The 20,472-nt window shown below is 38.0% G+C and overlaps 1 protein-coding gene across 1 annotated transcript in view; it reads left to right on the top strand.

Moving 5' to 3' along the window:
• The window catches only part of GUCY1A2 (guanylate cyclase 1, soluble, alpha 2), a 132,047-nt gene that overhangs the window by 81,525 nt on the left and 30,050 nt on the right, over nt 1-20,472 (top strand). The window contains exon 6 of the mRNA XM_009081493.1: nt 4,615-4,758. Coding sequence (XP_009079741.1) covers nt 4,615-4,758 — 144 coding nt within the window. The remainder of the gene's footprint in view (nt 1-4,614; nt 4,759-20,472) is intronic.

Genomic DNA, 20,472 nt, shown 5'->3' with positions numbered 1-20,472 from the left:
ACTTCAATACACCACATTTTGCCTTCTCAATTGCCACTGAATCAACACCCTGACGTTATACCCAGAGGGCATCATTCAGCTACAACTTCATGTTTCTCAGTTTAATAGCATGAAACAACACAAGGTTTAGCTCCTGGTAATTAGAAGAGACCTGTTGGAGCTGCCCAGGGAACAGTTTATTAGTCTCTGTTCTCTGGACACACTAGAATTGGAGAAATTATATTCTGACTGCTGGGCTACCAGATTCACCTGCAAGTCATATTCCACTTGAAATCATTATGAGTTAAGAATAAGGGACTATAAGGCAATTACTACAGAGTTCAACTTCTGTAAGAAGTACTGTTCACATCGAAAACGAACATCGGATCTACCAAGGACTAGCAGAAATTTGGTACAGAGAAAATGACTTCCCATAAGCAGAAAATATTTTTGCTTGGTTCCTGCTGCAAGTGTTATCCACTAGCACTCTTCAGTATTCAGCAGTCTTAGGACGTCTGTCAAGGAAGTTTTTCTGAATTGTAAAGTACACACAAGTAGTTCAATTAATTATTAATTTTAATATTTGATTTGTTGAGGGCCTGACTGAAAAACATTTTCAGTTGCTTGATGCAGAGTTACAGAAGGCTTTAGAGTAGGACTTTGTGTAGTAGTGTAAGTAACTGTAATATTTCCTGGATTCTTTTTTTTTGTTAATTAAGCATAAAATTCTATCATACATTTTTTAAATTTTGAAATCCATGTTCAATCAAGTTTAATTTTGAAATCCCAGTTCAGCCTTGCTTCTCTTTTGTGGTGTTATATATTCACTCCCAATTAATGGAAGCTCCAGTGAAGCTGGCCACAATGTAAGTCAATGAAAAGGGATGAAAAGTAGATAACAGTAGGTCAGGCTGTTAGTGAGTAGCTAGAACTATTAAGAGCAGTAAGAAACTATCATCTAACTAGTAAAAGATTTGCTAAATCGTAATAATTGTAATATGTCAATCATATGCAAAACTGGCTGTAATATTCAGAACAAAATATGTTTCATTTTTTGAAAGAAGCAGGATAATGTATTCCAATCTTACAGTGAAAGCAAAATACCTTTTCCTGCATACGTATCTAGGAAGGTTATAAGAATCAAAAATACTACTACTAATGCAGTATAATAGTCACATTACAATCTCAAAACCACAGAAGTTAGTTTATCACATGGTAGAGATTTCCTCTGGAGTTTCATTACAGTGTATCATCATCTTGAAGAAGATCAGATGGATGCAAATGCAGCAATTTTTAGCAACCCTGAGTAGTATCTTCCTTTTCTTTTAATCCTGTTGACATTTACTCAAATATTTATGAAGTAGGTTGTTCTCTGGTGTGCACAGTTTCAGGACCTACCCAGCAGATACTAGCTATAAGCAGTGCTTTGGATTTTTAGTCCAATTCCTGCCCTGAGCTGAAACAAGAGATATCCCCTTCTTTCCCGTGTGCATCTGACTCACTGATGGGCCCAGCCTGAAATTCTGAAGTGTGATGTATCTCATTGCAGTTTCTATTTTAATGTCCTCATATACCCTTCTGAAGTTCAACATTACCAAGTACAAGGTTCTGCATCTAGGTCAGGGCAATTCCCAATATTAATGCAGACTGGGGGATGAATGGATTGAGACCATGCCTCCAGAGAAGGACTTAGGAATACTGGTAGATGAAAAATTAGACATGAGCCAGCAATGTACACTTACAGTCCAGAAAGCCAACCATATTCTGGGATGCATCAAAAGAATGCTGGCTAGCACATTGAAGGAGGTAATTCTTTCCTTCTGCTCTTCTCTGCTCTTGTGAGACCTCACCTGGAGTTCTGTGTCCAGCTTTGGGGTCCTCAGCATAAGAAGGACATGGACCTGTGGGAGTGAGTCCTGAGGAGAGCCATGGAAATGACCAGAGGGCTGGAACACCTCTCCTGTGAAGACAGGCTGAGACAGTTGGGGTTGTTCAGCATGGAGAAGAGAAGGCTCCATTGAGATCTTGTGCCCTTTGATACATAAAGGGAACTTACAGGAAAGATGGAGAGAAACATTTTACCAAAGCCTATAGTTACAGAACAAGGTGCAACATTTATGGGCCAAAAGTGGTTAGATCTGGACTGGGTATAAGGAAGAAATTCTTCATGATGAAGGCGTTGAGACACTGGCACAGGTTGCCCAGAGAACTTGTGGATGCCCCATCCCTGGAAGTGTTTAAGACCAGGTTGGATGGGGCTTTGTGCAGCCTGGTCTAGTGGATGATGTCCTTGTACATGACTGGGGGGCTGGAACCAAATGACCTTTGAATGTCCCAACCTGAACTACTCCATGATTCTATTACAATTCTATTCTATTGCAAGTGTACCAAATCAAAGTGCCATAAACAACCTGAATTACAAAAGCTCCTGGAATAAAAAAACCAAATATGTAGTTGGTGAGAAAAAACACAGATCTGATTTTGAAGAAAGAATGGAACCAAGGTAAAGTTTGATGGAGATACTCGTAATGGAAATTTCAGCTTGGGGAAAATCTTAGTAGTGACTGAAAACAGGGTAACAAACTGGTAAATCTTTGGACAACCCAGTACTCATCACATCTAGTTTCAATGACCAGATCAGTCTAAACCGTGCTAATCCTTCCCCTAGTTCTCCAGTATTACTGTGAGAGGAACTTCATAGGGACAAACACTTTAAAGACTAATGGCGTCATTGTAATTTTTATTTTTATATTAAGATTAACATGAGGCAGCTTCAGTCCCATTTCTCTGGTAGTACAGAGATATGTACACTGCAACTCTGATGATGCTACTCATTCAGTGTGTGCAGTTTAGCTGTTAAATTAGTTCATGTTGAGCCATGATTTTTAAGAATGACAATGGATTTCTTCTAATTCTTCCTTCTGATTTAGAGAATTTTTTACCATCTATTTCTTGGCAATCCAGACTGTCTTCCTAACTTCTGATACTTATTCTCACTGTGCATGTGTATTTTTTTCCCTAGTTTCTACATTTTTCACCAGCCATTGCAATACACTTGCTCATCCATTTATGTTTGGAAAGACAACCTCCTGAACTGCAGGGACTTGGCAGCCCCTGCTGCTTGTGGACAGGGATCCTGAGATACAGCTTGGGTGAAACAGGCAGACAGACAGTAGTATTGATTGGTCCTACATGTTTTTCTGTATATTAGTGCTATTATATATGTAATTACATATTAGTATATATTAGTATTATTAGGAGCTTCCAAAAGTGACACAGGGGCTCTAACGGCTGGGTCCCCGCCCCTCAGCTCATGGGAAACCCTCAGATTCTAATATATATTATCCTGCACAATCAGCTGGAAAGGCTAAGGTGGCAAACTTGGCAATGGGCTTGCAGCAGCTTCTGTTAAATTTGATGCTGGGAAGTATTTGCTCATACTGCTGTTCTAGATTCATGCTGTGGGTATATTTAGATGTAATGCTTACTTTTCCAGATACTATTTCTATTGAGATACTAATTCCAGTTTATCAAGACTGGAAATTAATCTGAGAAGGTCCAGGTTTACTATTAGTAGATTCTCTGTAGAGAGAAGAATCATCTGTATTTATTCTCTGAATAACTCCTTTCTCAGTGCTTGCTTTCTTCTCACCCTAGTCTTTGCTGAAGCATTTTCTGGCATTTATGTAGTGTGTACAGAGTTTAAGCCAAAAACCAAACTAACCCTTGAGGTCTGCTTGGGCATGTGTTAATGGACTGTGTGCAAGAATGATACAGATGTGTGGGCAAGCAGACTGCAAAACACAATGCTGTCAATAAAGCTCCAGACCTTGAGGGCTTCACTGTTTGTCAGGCTGCCTTTATCCAGAGCCAGAGGGCTTCTGCAATTCATCTTGCTCCTGCTTCCTCCTGAGGGACAGCTTTCTTTAAAGAAAAACAAGGATAAGAGAGAGGTAAGGCCTGTCTGAAGAGACCAGAGGGATCAGTCTACTGAACTTGATGCCTGCAGGTAGGGAATTCAGAGTCAGATAGCCTGCAAAGAGGGAAGCAACAATTCTTACTTGAAAACAACAGAGCAAGGTGCAGTCAAAAGCCTGTAGCAGTAACATCCATTTGTAAATTATCCCTGTACTAGAAAGAGCTACCTGCTAATGAAAAGTTATAGACTCATCACTGGTTTTTTGGTGGTGTTTAGTTTTTTCGACTTCTCTTCCTGATATAATTTTCTAGCACAGCAAATACTAATTATGAGTTAAAATTATGGAGAAGTATTCTTACCCAACAGCAGACTCAGCCAGGATAGTGTGAAGCAAAGCTGCAAGCAATTTTTCGTTTGGGAAATTGCAGTTTTCTGTTACTACTATGGGAAGATGTCATATCTCAGCTGATGGCATACACTGTTCTAGATGTAATGATCTTCTTTGGTTTATAATGGTGATAAACCACTATGCAATCACATGTCAGGTTTTGACTGCACCTGTTTGCAAACTCAGGTAATTATGCTCCGTTGTCTAATTGCATATTTATGGATGTTTTGCTCACATGTTTTAAGCAATGCTATTTGATTACAACCCTAATGGTAGGGCTCCCTTCTCATTATCATACTTTAACATTTGATTTATCTGATTGCTGCAGGTGGAAACAATAGGTGATGCATACTGTGTTGCGGCAGGGCTCCATAAGAAAAGCCTTAGTCATGCTAAAGCCATTGCCCTGATGGCACTGAAGATGATGGAACTTTCAGAAGAGGTTCTCACTCCAGATGGAAGCCCTATTAAGGTAACCCCTTTGCTCTTTTTTCTTAGCTAGTCTGTGATACGTAAACCTGATTATAATCGTGTTCTGTCAGTAGAAATCTGTTTATTGCTAGGAGAATTTAAAATTGCATCAATATGTCACAGTCTTTTTTTGTGGACATACATTTCACTGGTGCTTATCAACAGTCATGTGAGCTATGCCTTTAGTAAGCACAAGGGACCACACAGACTAGCTGTTGCCTTGTGGTATGCATTGATTGCCTATTTGTGCCTGGAGGGCATTGCATGCACTCCTGGAGCCCTTTTTCCAATTCAGTATAGTGTAAAAAGACAATTCACATGATTCAGGACCCTCCCATGCTACAAGACAAAGTACAGTATGCAATGGCAATAAAGAAAATAGAAGTATGCTATGATCTGTGCTTCAGCCCTAGTGCAGAGGCACTCAGAAAGTTCTGCAGCTCTAAGGATCCCCATGCCTCTTTTCTAAATAGGTGCAGACCTGCATAAAAGAAGGATGTGTGGACTGCCTGCTCTTTCTCAGTGTTTATGTGTTTCCTTTACATGCTCTGCCAGTTCCTTCCCCTAGTTTGGTACAGGAGGTAGCAGGAGGGGAAAACCAGATGTCCTTTTGTACCATTTTAGAGTTCCACTTCTGTTCTGCTTCTTTTGATCCTATACCAACCTTGTAGCTGCTGTCATTTGGATTTTGTAATGTTTAGGTAGAAGATGGAGATGTAGCAAGGAAGGAAAACCATGCAGATAGATATGTGCCTTTTTTTTTTTCAAGGATCAGATCACGCATTGTTTTCATTATGTGTATTCACTTCTGTTTCTGGTTAAATTGTTCTTCCCCTAATGCAAACCTTTTGTTTTCAAAGAGAATGGGAGTATTATGTAGAACAGCTATTCAACACTGTCTAAAGCCTCTAACAAAAGAAATACGTAGCTGGATGAGAAGGTCAGACAAATTTCCCATGGAATGATTTATATCATGGTTGAAATTCACTTTGTAAACTGCAGCTCCCCCAAGTCTGTTAAAAAATGAGGGTTGCATCCATAAAACTGAAATACTGCTTTGAAGGTTTAAACTTGACAGAAAAGATTTTTGTTAAAAAATGTATTCAGATATGTTGTCAAGATGTTTCTTGAATAATAAAATGGTTTACTTCTTAGTTCCAACTCTTCTTTATCTGTTAGGTCATGTCTTGAACTATATTCCTTGAACTCTTTGTGTATGGTAAATCAAGAGATTAATCCAGATGAATTGTTCTTCCCAGAAAGGATGGTGTGGATGCAAGGCAACCAAGCTAGAAATTCCATGAAATATGGCAACACAATATTCAAATGGATATATATTGAGTTCTGGATGAAATGTTTTTATTTTAAATATCCATGCTGCTGCTGATTTGTTTTTAAATGTCAAAATAAAATATTTGGTTATTGAGAAATGTTCACATATTCAAAAGAATAGCTTTCTGAAAAAATATGTTGGACTATGGATCTTGAAGGAAAATGTTCTAAAGCTTCCTGTGAGCATTCGTTGAACACGGTATAAGCATTAAAAGGCAAATGTTTGAAGGTGCCAGAAGACATAGAATTTAATCCAATTAAAGTATATTTTCTTGATTGATTGATGACTTCTCTATCCAATAATGTTAGCCAATTAATACATGCTAGCTACAGTGTTACATGCTGGGAGAGCTGTATTCTTCATCTTTTCACTTTCTTTTGAGTTGTTGCTGCAATTTTAGGGAAATTTTGAAGGTTTTACTCCAAGAGTCACATTCTGTGACTGTTTTCATTGCCACTTACTGTTTTTTTCAGAAAATTTCTCATGTTTTCACTGCCTGCATAAGAAAATCTATAAAAGAAAGACGATATAGTGCAGAAGAAAAATGCTTGCATAGAATAAAATGCTAAGGCTAAGCAAATATTTTCAAAAAGTGCAAATAAACCTCCTTTAGAATTCAGAAGAAAATAAGCTGTTCATCATACTTAAAGTAAAGATACTGAGAAGCTCATCAGCAGTTCTTGGTCGTCTTGTCTTCAGTTTTAGGTGTAATAGGTTCCAAGACAGGAGGGATGGTGGTACAGTAGAATGTTGTTACCTTTGTATGTAACCTAAAAATTGTGTTTAAAAATAAGACATCTTTTATAGAGGCATCTTGACTTGATTATAAATGTATTAAGATTAGATTTGCGCTCACATGGATATTTACCCTGTAAAACTAAGGGCTTTTGGAGAAGTCTAGTTTGCCCTAGTTTAGGTGTCTACTCTAGGATGAGATGAATCACGCCCTAAAAATGTGTCTTTTTTCAGTTATCTGTAAGGGAAATCTATGGACTTAGCCTAAATGTGGATGTCTATGCTGTATGCTTCTACACTCTGTCAGATGAGTCCTCCTACAAATGGCAAGGAATGCATAGTTTTTCCTAGTGGTTATGTCAATGATCATTACAGTGAAAAGCATATACATTATTTCTAAATTGAGTTGGCATGACTTTTACCTTCCAGCCAATGTTAAATTTGCTAGAGTGATCCCTATTTTTGTTAGTTGCCAGTTTTTCGCTTAAAAAAACATGAAGGGGCCCATTGTGCCACAGGTTCCCCTTAGCCAATGCTCACTGTACATGATAATGTCTTAAAGCAGTGTCAGGAGAAGTCAGATTGGATAAAAAGAAAATGTGGTCAGCCACTTGAACAGTCTCCCCAGGAAAGTGGTCATGGCCACAAGACTGTAGTGCTTCAAGCATTTGGACAGCACTTAAATACATGGTTTAACTTTCAGGTCGCCCTGTGTGAAGTCAGGACTTGGACTATCTGAAGTTTAAGGAACCCCTAACTATGTGTAAAAATTCCTGTGGACTCAGTTCAAACCATTAATAGGAGACATACTGTGTGACACACTCTAGAATTAAATCTTGTCATTAAAATACTTGAATAGTCATTTACATTTAAAAAACAAGTACACAACATAGTCTACAAGATATTTGTAAGTGGCCTGACTTTTAAACAGCAAATTCAACTGTACTATAGTGTGGTTACTTTGAGCTGTTCCTGTTGATACAGATGGCAAAACAAATGCAGGGGTTTGACTGTATTTTGACCTTAATTCTTATCTGTGATTCATGTTAACAAGTACAAATCACATTTTCTGAGTCCTTGACAAGTGTGTTGAATAAAGAATCCTAATGCAGCTTTTGTTTTGTTATAATGAAAAATCTACATCAGTATCTGGATATTTGAAAAGAACTTGAAATCAGATGCCAGTTTTCTTTATGCCCAATGTTTAATAGCTTTGACAGTTTTCAAGAGTTGCTGTGACTAAATTCTGACTTTATTCTTCTGGGTAGTCTAGAAGCCATTTTGAAAAAGTAAGACAAGCGCTTTGCTAAGTCTGAGACAAGTTTTCAAAAAATAAATCCTAAAAATAAGGGACGTTCTGATCTCAGGAGTAAACAACACTGTTCTCTTCCATCCCACTCCCCCACCAAAATAATAAAAAAGGCTGATAAACCCTAATTAATTATTTGAAGTTCAATTTATGTTATTAATAATTACAGCACAGTTACTCTGTTTCAGTAAGTAGCAAACATGCTTAGTGTTTGCAGGAGATTTCTTTTCCTGATGTGTATCTCTTGTTTAAGCTCTAAGAGATCAGCACTGGAAATGATGAGTCCAGAAGTTATTCCCCAGGTTTGTGGAGTGTGGCTGAGACAATGCGTGTTTAAGAGGCTAATTACTTAAGGGGCAACCTTTTTTCAGGCAGAGTCATTAGAAATCTGTCTGGGTTGTCCTGGATGCAGATATTTCAGCTGCATGGAAACCTAACCGCAATGAGATGTAGTATTTTATTCAGCGGAAAGTCAATTAGATGTGTCTAACTTATTGGTTATGGTTTATGGAATTACTTTGATGGATATATTTTGTTGTTAGTTCCAGGTCGAATTCACCAGAATGCAAGTATTTACTTTTTTTAGTGCTTTAAATGTTCATCCCTGTGATAGCAGCAGATATCTTACTAAGTGACACTTAAAGTCTCAGAAAGTTAGGATGAAAAATAAGTGAATGAATTAAAAATACCATATCACATAAGTGGGAATTTAGGATAAGATATTCACCTATAAAGTGCATTAGCAGATAATCAAATAAAGCCTGTTATTTGGGTATGCTCTTATTATATGAAAGTATTCATTGTAGTGATCACAAAAATAGCTCATTTGTACAACCATGTGTGCTTTATGAAAAATCTGCCCCTTGAAGCAATGCTTGTGTGGGCAGTGAACAGTGATGGTGACCAGGTGTATGAAGCAGGTCTGGTTTCTATCCAGATGATGCTGCCACCTCTGAGTCAGAGCTCATTGCCTGCTGATGAGAGCACCATGGTGTGCAGCTGACACACACTCTGTATTCGGCGCTTCCAGCAGAGCCAAAGGCAGCAGAAATTCATAAGCAGAATGGAGACCCTGAGCCTGCACTCCTCATACCTGCATGAAAAGCCTGTGATATACAGGGTAGTGAAAAACTGTTGTTTTGCAGACAGAGCAAGATGTGTTACAGCAGCATCCACAAATCCTATCATCAGTGTTGTAACACAGTCTGCTCTTTTCAAAAGAAATATTTGTAGCAGAAAATGGGCTGATCGTTCTCCTGTGAGCGATGGAGAAGGCTTCAGGTCCCTGGATGATTTTTTTAAACTCAGTTCTATTTGAGGTAAAATCCCATTATATTATGATGATCTAAAGCCTTAGTACAAAAGAAGGACTTTTAGCTCAGACACTGTGTGTAGAATTTTTATCCTTTCAGCAAAACATTTTACTCTGGAAGCACCCTTTTGATTTAGGTTCTGAACAACTAATTATACATAGTGCTCTATGACTGTAGTTTGAAAATATTGATTTAAAATTGCCTCCTACATTTAAGTGAGTGTTACTTGAATTTAGGATATGCTTCATATTTTACTACCTTTATTTTTAGATAAAGTGGTGTTGCATTTATTTTAATAGCTAGAGATAATGTTGTAAGAAGAATTCTCCAGGGCATTGACCTTCAGAGAAAGGTTGCAATGCAGATCTCATTTGATGTGTTAAAACCCATAGAATATTATTGCTGGTATCACTTTTCATCATGCTTCAAGTCTTGCCTAATTAACTAATCTGCAGTGTATATCCCAAAGAAAGAGAAAGGCCTCTTTTCCAGTTTATTGTTAAAAGGGCTAATCTGGCAGAACATACCTAGTTTTGACTAATGAGATTTCCCGAGAGAATACTATCTGCTTATTTTTGTGGTGTATGAAGGTGGTCCTAATAGGGTGGTGAAGACATACAGAACAGGGAACACACAGAGGAAAAGAAAACAATTTACATGAAGCTGCTGAAATGAACTACAACTATCTACATTTGTTGTGTACAGGTATTCCTGTCTAAAACATAAAGACTGGTCCCTACAGCAGTAATTCAAAACATGTTTTAAAATGTTTCACTACAGCAGAAAAATGTCATGTATCTTTCAAATGATTCATGTTACATTATCATGAGAATTAGTCCTGTAAATACTGTAATCACAAACTGAAGTAAATACATACCCTAACCTTTTTGCTCACCTGCTAATGACTAGTTCATTAAACAATCTAAATAGAGTACAGCAGAACATTTCTAGCTGATATTGGCATCTATGCAATTAATTTATTCTCAGGTGAGGTAGACAGGACCTTGTATTTGTAAGGCACATAGTCTGGTCCTCGGCTCAGTTATCAAGATACAGTTCTTGAGACACTTGAAGCTTCTAACTTTCAGGTATGCATTGCCCAACCTATTTTATTATTGGGTTTGTAATCTGCACTCAACATACAGTGTAGTCTGGTATTAGTACTATCAACTCAAGAGCTGGTCTTCATTTATCAGCTAGAGAAAGAAGAAGAGCATGGGAGAAGGACCATTTCATGTGGCTCATCTAATTTCAAGCATTGACAGTGTGAACAGCTACAGCTAAACTTGTTACTGCAGCTCTCTCTTTAAATGAAGAGAGTAGAGCTATTTTAGTCTCTATTCATCTGACATGCTTTCACTGTCTACTTTATAATGGAATATGTGAATTAATATTTGTCAGGTAAGTCCTACCTCAAGGGTGAACAGGTTAATGACCTCTCAGGATGAATGATCCCACTGGAAGGAGTTGGTCTGAAACACAGCTTCACAACTTTGTTCAGTCACTGCCTTTCCATTTGAATTTTAGATGTGATAGAGACTTTCTGTACTTCAATCTTCCATGTATAGGTGACAAATAATGCTTTAGAGTAGAACCGTTAGTGTAGCATGTTTGAGCTGTGTGACTTTACAGCCGTGCAGATGCATTAGTTTTGGTTTGTGTTGTTTGTTTAAATACCTGCAGTCATGATGACTGGAACAGTGAAGGCCTCAGTTTGATAAACCATCTAATGCTTGCTAAGCGGTAAATTTTAATTATTGTGAACTTTATCTCATGAGTAAGGACGCAGAAGTGTCAAAAGGGCTCTGTGGATTGTAATGCCTCATATCTACAGAGAGAGTGACACACTTTTCTAAATAACATGGAAATGGGCAATGAATTTTAGTGTGTATAGCATCTTCCACTGGCTCATTAAAGATTCCCCTTTGCATTTCAGTAATGTGTTACTTGGGTCCAGCACACAAGTAGAGTGAAAGTTCCAAATTTGCTTGTATATATGGGATTTTTATTTTCTAAGTGAAGGGGCCATTCCCAAACACAATGTTGAGGGAGAGTAGCAAGTGTTGATTGTGTAATCCTTCTCAGTGTTTCTTGCCTTGCTTTTTATTCAGACTGTGGCATGCTAGTTTTATAACAATTTAATGGTCCTCACCAAATGTATATCTTTATGTAAGCAGTAAAAGGTTGTCTGGTTTGTTTTAAGTTGTGAAAGGCTGAGTGCTGATGCAGGCGTTCTCATCAGCCCTGTGTGAAAAGCTGCTGCGTTACTGCAATGCTCCTTGCTCCATCTGTGGTCTCCTAGCAACTTCGCCTGGTACCTAATGTCTACATCAGACTCTAGAAGGTATATAATATCCTATTTCAGGCTGCATAACTTCAAATTAAAAATATCCTTGTGTTAAAAGAAAAAATCAGAAACAGTTCCACAAAAGAAGCATTTGCATTAAGAGACTTTCAAGAGTTCTGTTTCACAGACTTACCAGCATTGGGGCAGCACAGCAACTTTGGGGACTATTCAGAGCTGGGTGTCTCAGGGAAGCTTGGTACAATTGCATTAAAAACCCAAAGCCACACCCATTATTTGCAACTTCTCTTCTTTTAAAGGGACTTTATTGTATCCAGCGATACAGTACACCCACTGTAGCACAGTGTTACTGGATGTGTGTTGTAGTAACAAGGGTAAATGGGTTTTTATATGGCTAGTTGGTGCACTGGTCTGAAAAATTAGACTGATGTTTATTCTGCTGAAGAGGCAAGTTTCCCAGAGGTTTGGCTATTCTTTCAGATGGCATGCATTTCAGGTATTTAGGTAGAGTCTGTAGTAGATGACAAAGCTACCAGGGTTTGATCCTGCACAACAGGAGGGTCAGTCTGCCCAGGCAGAGGCATTGTATCAGGATTGGCAACCCAGTGGAAGCCTAACTTGAATAAATTAGAAGGCAACGAAATAGTCTTTTTCTGACTGCTGAAAGAAAATCAAACCTAAAAGACAAGCAGGGAGCTAATTAATAACATGAAGATCACTGAGAAGAGGTTTTGTCTTTAGACCTGGTCATTCTTGTGTCATGCCATATGTTCTCTGATGTTTAACTCTCTGGCAAGTAGGAAGCACAAGTGCCATTCTATCTATACTTGTCTCTATGGCAGAGATAAAGCATACTTGTAGAAGCTAGGGTAGTTACCCAGGGCATTTTGTGAACTTTTCCATTGTTTATTAGTTCACAGTGACTACTACATGTTCATAACTCTTTGTGACTCACAGTATTTAGATTTTGCTGAGGATAGAAACGCCTCTGTAATTCAGTCACATTTCCTGTTCCTTAAGGCAGACAAAACCTTGCTGTGATGGCTGCACCTAGCTTGTAAGTTCATCCTGGTGCCTCACAGTGAGCAGATACTTTAATTTCTTTCTCCAGGTGCTATAAGTACATGCACAGGGGAAACCAGCAAGTATTTCAAGGTTTAGATCTGTGCAGGGAATTTGTGGCCACAGGATGTACAGCTGGATTGTGGGGTTAGCTTTAAGGTCATGGTGTGACATCTCTAGCAGTTCAGCAGTCATTCCAGACACAAACATCTCCAAATAATTCTCCAGATGTCTGTGGTAGACCTGGTTGGGAATTTTCTATGGAAAATGCTTTTTGGCTGAGAACACTGAATGATAAAAAACAAATCATCAGGCAAATTTAACAGATTTCGGTAAATTTCTGATCAAAATTTGCTTTAGAATATGAAATAGCAATAGTTAATAGGGCAATGACCTGGGGAAAAAAAAGACTTTAAGCACAGTAAAGCACTGAAGTTGTATTCTTTATGGAAGAGAAACAACCCTCTGTGTACTCAGTTATCTAGGATGGAAGATATCCTATGAACTTGTTTTGCCCCTGAACTTGGGTTGGGAACTTCGTGCAGCTGCCAGAACCTCACGGTGTGGCTTTGACCATTAGAATCAGTGGAGGACTTTGATGCTGAAGCTGAAATTTTCTGTTATTATTATTGTCATTGCCATTGAGTCTTTATTCAGGCAAAATGTAAGCAAGAATAACAACAGAAACACAACCTACCAGGTGAATAAATAATTAAATCTCTGGTGTATACAGGAGTTCCAGAAGGCTAGCATTGACAAGTCTTTACAAAGAGAACAAGGGGCAAAAATCTAAAGTTATAATTTAAGTGTTGAATTGCAACTAAAATCTAAAGTTAGAATTGCAATATATAATGATGTTATATGTTTATATATAATAGAGATATAAAATCATATAATCTGAAATTCTTCATGAATATTTAAAGAATTGGGTGAGGGTAGCTGAGAGCTGAACTTCTATTTCTCCTAAGTCCTAAATATATGTTCTCTTCTTCCATCCATGTCTTCCTGTCATATAAAAAACAAAAGACAGGTGTCCACTGTCAACTACAAGACTATTTTTCTTGTCTCCTGAGATGGATAAGAGATGGAAAATATTACAAAAAACCTAAACAAAAGTAGTGCTATGAGATAATATACAAACCCCTAGGGACTCACAGAAGATATGCAGTAATACACTGAGAAACAAGCACGTGCTATGCATAAAAGTAGTGTTTTCTTGGCTTTTATGCAGTGTGACCACTTAGGCATAACCAGAAAATGCTGCTAGGCTTGAATTGCTACCTCACTGTGTTAATAGGCACAGGTGAACCCAGAGGCCTCTGAGGGAGATTTAGAGATGAAAATGCCATGCCCTTAGCAGCTGTAGAGGTGGAGGCTACCTCTGTGTGTGTTTCTAGCTGCTGAGATGCTGTCAGGCAGCTGCTGCCCTGTGCTACATTGCTCCAGCATCTGCCTCTCCCTCCAGTGACTGAGGTGTCTGCACCTGCTTTTTCGTCTGCCTGCTTTAAAATAGGGAATCCTCTTCTGTCCAGTGCTAGTGATATTTATTTATTATTGTAATCTCAGTTATGAGCATTGTCTTTTCTAAGCTGGGCAACATTTTTGCTTCAGAACTGACATTACATCACTGATTGCCATTTTCTGTCTCTCTTCCAAGGGTCCAAACAGTGAAGTCCCTTAATCAAAATGGTTTACTTTATCTTGAGCCACAGTGTACCATAAATTGAGGGTTTTGGCAGTCAGTAGGGCAAATCTGCCCTCTCCTTTCATCTGACCCTCGCCTAAAAGAAAGAGATGGTATTATGCCTGCAGAAGCAAAAGTAATATATCCTTCTGGATAATGCAGCTTGGGCACCCATGGGCTAGGTGACAGTGCTAACACAGCTCCTTCTTCTTTCACCTGGATGCAGGCTGGAGAAGAAGATTCAAGAAAGGGACACATCCCATCTACTCCTTCTCCCCTCCTACTGCATGAATAGTTTTGGATAAGATGCAACTGCAATTTTTTTAAAAAAGAAAAAGAATTGGAACTGACCTGCATGCCCTTCTTTATACTGCATGACTTCCACTACACATTTAACGGGCATAGTTCTCCTCTCCATGACCTACTAGTTCTCTTGTCCCTTTAATGTAATTTTTCTGGGAGGATTATGCTCACTGGAGGGAAAATCTCACTTTATGCAAAGCTTTTCATTCTGCAAGGAAGAGCACCTCAGAATTCCTTGTCTTTTCTGACTCTGGATTGCAAGCAGAGCCTTGCATAGAGTGCCAGAAGAGCTGCCTGTGGGTTCTCTCATGGAGATCAGTGTCTTCTTCAGCCCCACTGGGTAATCCTATAGACATGCTAACTTTTATGCAGATCTGGCTCAGTACTCTGGCATTCACAGTTATGGGATTTTTAGAAGCAGCTGCCAGCATCTGCTCTGCAAGATTAAGAAGAAAACCGTCTATCTGTTAGTGGCAGTTCTCAACATTGTGTCCCCTGTTCTTTCCAACATGCAAACTTCTGAGAAGAAAAGTCAAAGTCTGCAGTTTTAAGCACCAGTTAGAAAACTCTATCGCATAACTGTTGTCATTATTCTGAGCTAAACAGTGAGTCATTACACTGTTCTATATTTGAGGAAACAGTTCAGATGGGGGCTGGATGCTGGAGGATTATACTTGGCCTTCTGTTTGAAGCTGACAAGTTCAGCAACTCTGTTCAACTGTTTCAGAATAGTTTAGTTCCCTGAGGAAGAATGCATTTCCTGTCATAAATAAATCCATAAACTAAATGTTTAATGGTATTTCAGCTTCCTTTCATATGAGACATAGAGTATTTTGGAAAAAATGCCAATACTTCAGAGGAACTTGCAACAGCCTTTTCTGTTCAAATATCTTCCTTAAGTCTAAACTAGGGTAAAAGTCATTCCATGTAAATAATCATCTTCAGAGAGTTTATATTGAATAATCTGAACCTTTTTCTTTTAACAAAACAATCTCCATATTTAGATTGGGTTTTGGTGTTGCTTTAATGTTTTAAAAAGAGAGGAGAGGAGAGGCAAAGACATGTTGAATGGAGAAGAAGGGAAAACAGGGCACAGATAATCTGAGGACATTCAGTCCTTGTATGTGACCTATTTGATTGCATCAATAACAAGATAACAAGAATGGGGAAAGTGGTATAAACAAGTGGATTAGGATGTACTGGTATTTTTCCTACTTGGAGGAGTGCAAATGATCATTATCCTGAAGCAATACCTGACTTTTGTCTAGCTTTGTAGCTTTGTTGCAGGAAAAGGAATCAACCCTAAGAAGGAAGATAGGAAGAGATGTTTTCCTGAGATCCCAGTTTTCCTTCCAGCAAAATCTCCACACCATGAAACAAAAGTTTCTTTGCTTGGATATAGTTTTCCTAGCGTAAGCAAGATAATTCTTGACATTTAGCTAAATATTCTAATACTGGTTGAAGTCTTCACCGTTATTTTAATATCTAAAATGACAAAAACTGATTAAAACAAAATTTATCAAAAGTCATTGACATCCTTTGAGGTGGAAAAGATTTCAGAAGATCAGCTAGCTTGTCCAACTCTTTGTGGGAGAGGAAGCCCAGATGACATTACTGAGCACCCTGTCCAGTTGCAGTCCAGTGATGGGACTCCACTACATCCCTGGGGAGGTTGTTCCAGTACTTGATTGTTCTCACTGTAAGAACTGTTGTCCCTTATCTCCATGTGGCCTCTGAGAGCCTCTGTTCCGTTTGTAGCTGTGCTTTAAGTACTGAAATACTGTGATGAGTTTTGCCCCTTCAAAGTCTCTTCTCCAGGGAGAAAAGACCTAACTCCTTCAGCCTTTCCTCATAGGGCAGGTTCACAAGCCCCATGATCATCTTTCCTTTGGACGCTCTCCAGTCTGTCTGTGTCTTGGTTGAACAGTGAGGGCTGGCACTGGACACAGTGCTCTGGAGCATCCTGACAAAGTCTGAGTAGAGTGTGATGGTGATGTCTTCATCTCTGCTAGTGATGTCCCTGCAGATGCAGCCCAGGATCTGATGTGCCTTTGTTGCTGCAGCAGTGCATTGGTGATCCCTGTCAGCTTGTCCACCAGGACCCTCAGATCCCTTTCAGCAAGGCTGTTTCCTGGCCGCACAGATACAAACCTGTACTGAGCTCTTTAGTTATTCTGTTCCAGGTGATGTGATGATATATTTATATTGTTAAAATTTGATGTTCTTCTGGGAGACATAACATGTTCTTTACAACAGCATAAATTTTCATTTTTCTGTGGAAGTAGTGACACCTCTTACATTAATTTTAATGGAAAGTGAGTAATTAATTCCCTATGTGCCTTTCTAAAAATTCATCTTTTCTGTCATCTTTCTGCAGAATACCTGTTTTTCTTGCTGTGACAGCTTACTTTGTAGTAAGTCCATTTGTGCTGCATTTCGAAAACAGATGAAAAAAGTAATGACAACCTTTACCAGATGAAAAACAATCCTAAAAATAGGGAGATTTTTTAACTACCATTCAGTTCTTTGGGAAAGGGACTAACTGCTTTCGTTACTGCTTTACTACTGTTACTTCTGCATAGCAGTGCCCACTCTGTAGCCACAAACAACACTTTGCAGAATTAGTGTTATCATTTCGTATGGGAGCATCAATATGATTTATTCAAAAGAAGCACACTGTTGCAAAACCTTACCTTAAAGAAGTGTTCTCTATTTTTTTGACTGGTCTGTGACAGTGACAACCAATATATAATATGAAATGACACAAATATTTCCCTGTTATTCTCATAACTGTTTGTGTGGGGTTGTTTTTTTGATAACAAATGCTATGATCTCAGGATAGTATGATTTTCAGAAAATAATTGAGCTTTGTGGTCTGAAAATCAGGCATCTCTGGGGCTTCTCAAGTAGGACAATGAAAATCACTACACATTCCAAACTTTAAAGTAAGTAGTGCATTCAAAAACTTATATTTATAGTCTCTGGCTATAGGACTTTGATGTTTTATTCATTTGTGATTTCTGCTTGCATCTTGTGTATGTCTTTTAATCTTTCTCAGCTTACAGAGGTGGTTGTATAGGTTATCTTCTCTACTTGGTTACTATACCTTCTTTACAGTATTATGAAAATGTGATCATCTGGTTCAAACACACTGGTTGCTTGAACTTGGAGAATGGCTTCATTATTCAATGTCTTTTTGACCAAAATTCCTATTCATTTGATAAAAAATAGTCCAGAGTTTATAGATAATTTCAAACTTAGCTACCTAACTATGAATTTATACATCTAAGTGGTTTGGGAGCTGAGCTGAAGTCATTTTACTTGAGTAGAAAATCTTTGGCATTTAGCTACCTTTGTTCAGACTTTGATTTTCTGAGGCAAAATTGTCATTTCTGACCATCAGTTTATAGAGACTGGAAGATATATATAGATATAGAAAGACTGAACAGTTTATTCTCTATATTACAAGTCTACTTGTCTTCAAGAATTTGCTTAAGGTGGTACAACTGCACCACCTTGTAAAACCAAAAGCATGTGCAATGTCTCTGGGGCACTAAAATCAATGCAAGCTGCAATTGCTTAGCAGCTCTCTGTATTTATATACTTTACTTCCATGGAACTGCTTTAGAAAATAGTGGAGGGTTCTGAAGGGTCTAATCCAATCTGTGAGAACTTTTGTTTATAAGACACTTGGTTTCCCAAAGTATTAAGTATGTTTTTAAAAATAAATTGTATTAAATTAGCAGCTGTGTATTCAATTATTAATGCATGTAAGAAACTGGATCTACCTTAGTTGTGTTAATGACAAAGTGAAGGACTTACACCTACAAAATTACTGCAGACCTTCAAATTTCTATACATTTAGCTAATGCTTACAAGCCCTAAATTGATCTATTTTTGACTCTGTAGAAAACTATCAGTCTGGACTTACCGAAATGAATACTGGCAGCCATTCACCTAAGAAAATTAGTTAATAGCGAATTCAGTCCCCCCCCCAATTATATTTAGGTTCAGGCAATAACAGGCAGAACAAACAGAAATCTTTCCTTCAGTATATGTAAATTTTCCCTATATGTTTGTTTGTGAAAGGCCAGATTCAGCATACCCATGTGTGACTGATCTGCATACGTGAGACGTACGTAGCTTTATAGGCTACTGTTATGACTACAGGTAAGAATGATCACTGAATGTGTGATTTTGGTTTTTTTCTTTCAATAGTTCAGGTGTTTCATGAGGAAAAGATCATTATAAAAAAAGTTAACTTCAAAATATGTCAGTGTAGCTACTTTTTTGAAAGATGGACCATTAACATAAGTGCTGAAGAGATAAGAGTTTAAGTAGTGATATTATTTTTTAACTCAGCTTTTGCAATAGTCACAATTTCAACTTTAAAGTCTGTGAAAGCCTGATAAATTCATAGTTTCTGTAAATGCATTGACGGAGAATTTCTAACAATGTCGCTTTAAATTCTTAGCTTATATGCAGCAAGACAACATGAAAATTAGAGGCTGAGTCTTTGCCTTTTCCTAACACTAATTTAATTTCAATACATGCTAATTTGAACATGGACATTGTTTTGTAAGTTCTGAAATTTTGTAGCAGGATGAAGACAGTTCCATTATTTCTAATTCCAAAATGCCAGTCTCCATTTCACTGTGAATGAGAAAATTAAAGATGATGTCATGGAGTTCAAAATTAGGGGTTTTATTTCTGTATGTGCTTACCATAAAACCTCACATCTCTTAGGAAGCTATTTGCTATTCAAATTTGCAGTCTCACTTTTCTTAAACTTTCTGTGAGAACAAAGCATGATTACATTCTGTTTGGCATTCTCTGAAACCTTTTCTCTATCATAATTAGAATGAAATTTTCACAGGCTTCAGTGAGTCCTTCATTTAACCCCACTTGTCTCCAGGGTACCATCTGTTGCATACTGGGCACTCTGTTCAAGCATGATGTCTGCTTCTAAGGCCACAGTACTGGACTAGATGGTCTTTTGATCTGATACAGTACAGTTGTTCTTACATTCTTATCTAATTTATTGCCTGTTCCTAGTCACAGATCTCTGCAGCTAAATGTCAACTTCTTTTTCTGAAGAAATGACATATTTAATAGCTGGGATAGCTCAGATAACAAAAACAACAAAAAAGAGTGCAAAAATTCTGTCTGCTATGACTGAGGTCATGGTATCTATTTCGGTCTGGTTACCCTACAACTTTTTATATGATAGAATCATAGAATGCTTTAGGTTGGAAAAGACCCTTAAGATCAAGTCCAACCATTAACCCAGAACTGCCATGTCCACCACTAAACCATGTCCTCGTGGTTTGATTACACACTGTCATTTCCTCCCCAGCAGACTCATAGGAAGCTTGTGAAATTGCTAGTTATAAATATATTGTGGAGACTGTAACATCCTTCTCCTGTTCTCAGAGCTTTCGTTATTTCTGAGCATTTGCCAAAGAATTTTTAGCCTTTTTGGTTTTCATTAGCTCTTCCTTGATTTTTGCCATTTGTTGCATTTTGTGTAATGGTTACCAAAATTATGTGACATTCTTGCTCTCTGGACAGAAGAAAAACTTTTGAGGCATGAGAATCACTGGCAAATAGCTAAATAATAAAGCTGACTTTTATTTGCACATGAAGACTATTGTTCACAGGAGATGAAATT

This window comes from Acanthisitta chloris, unplaced genomic scaffold, assembly GCF_000695815.1.
Source record: "Acanthisitta chloris isolate BGI_N310 unplaced genomic scaffold, ASM69581v1 scaffold4389, whole genome shotgun sequence".
NCBI lineage: Eukaryota > Metazoa > Chordata > Aves > Passeriformes > Acanthisittidae > Acanthisitta > Acanthisitta chloris.
The sequence above is the reverse complement of the archived record's forward strand: the minus strand, read 5'-3'. Positions and strand labels throughout refer to the sequence as shown.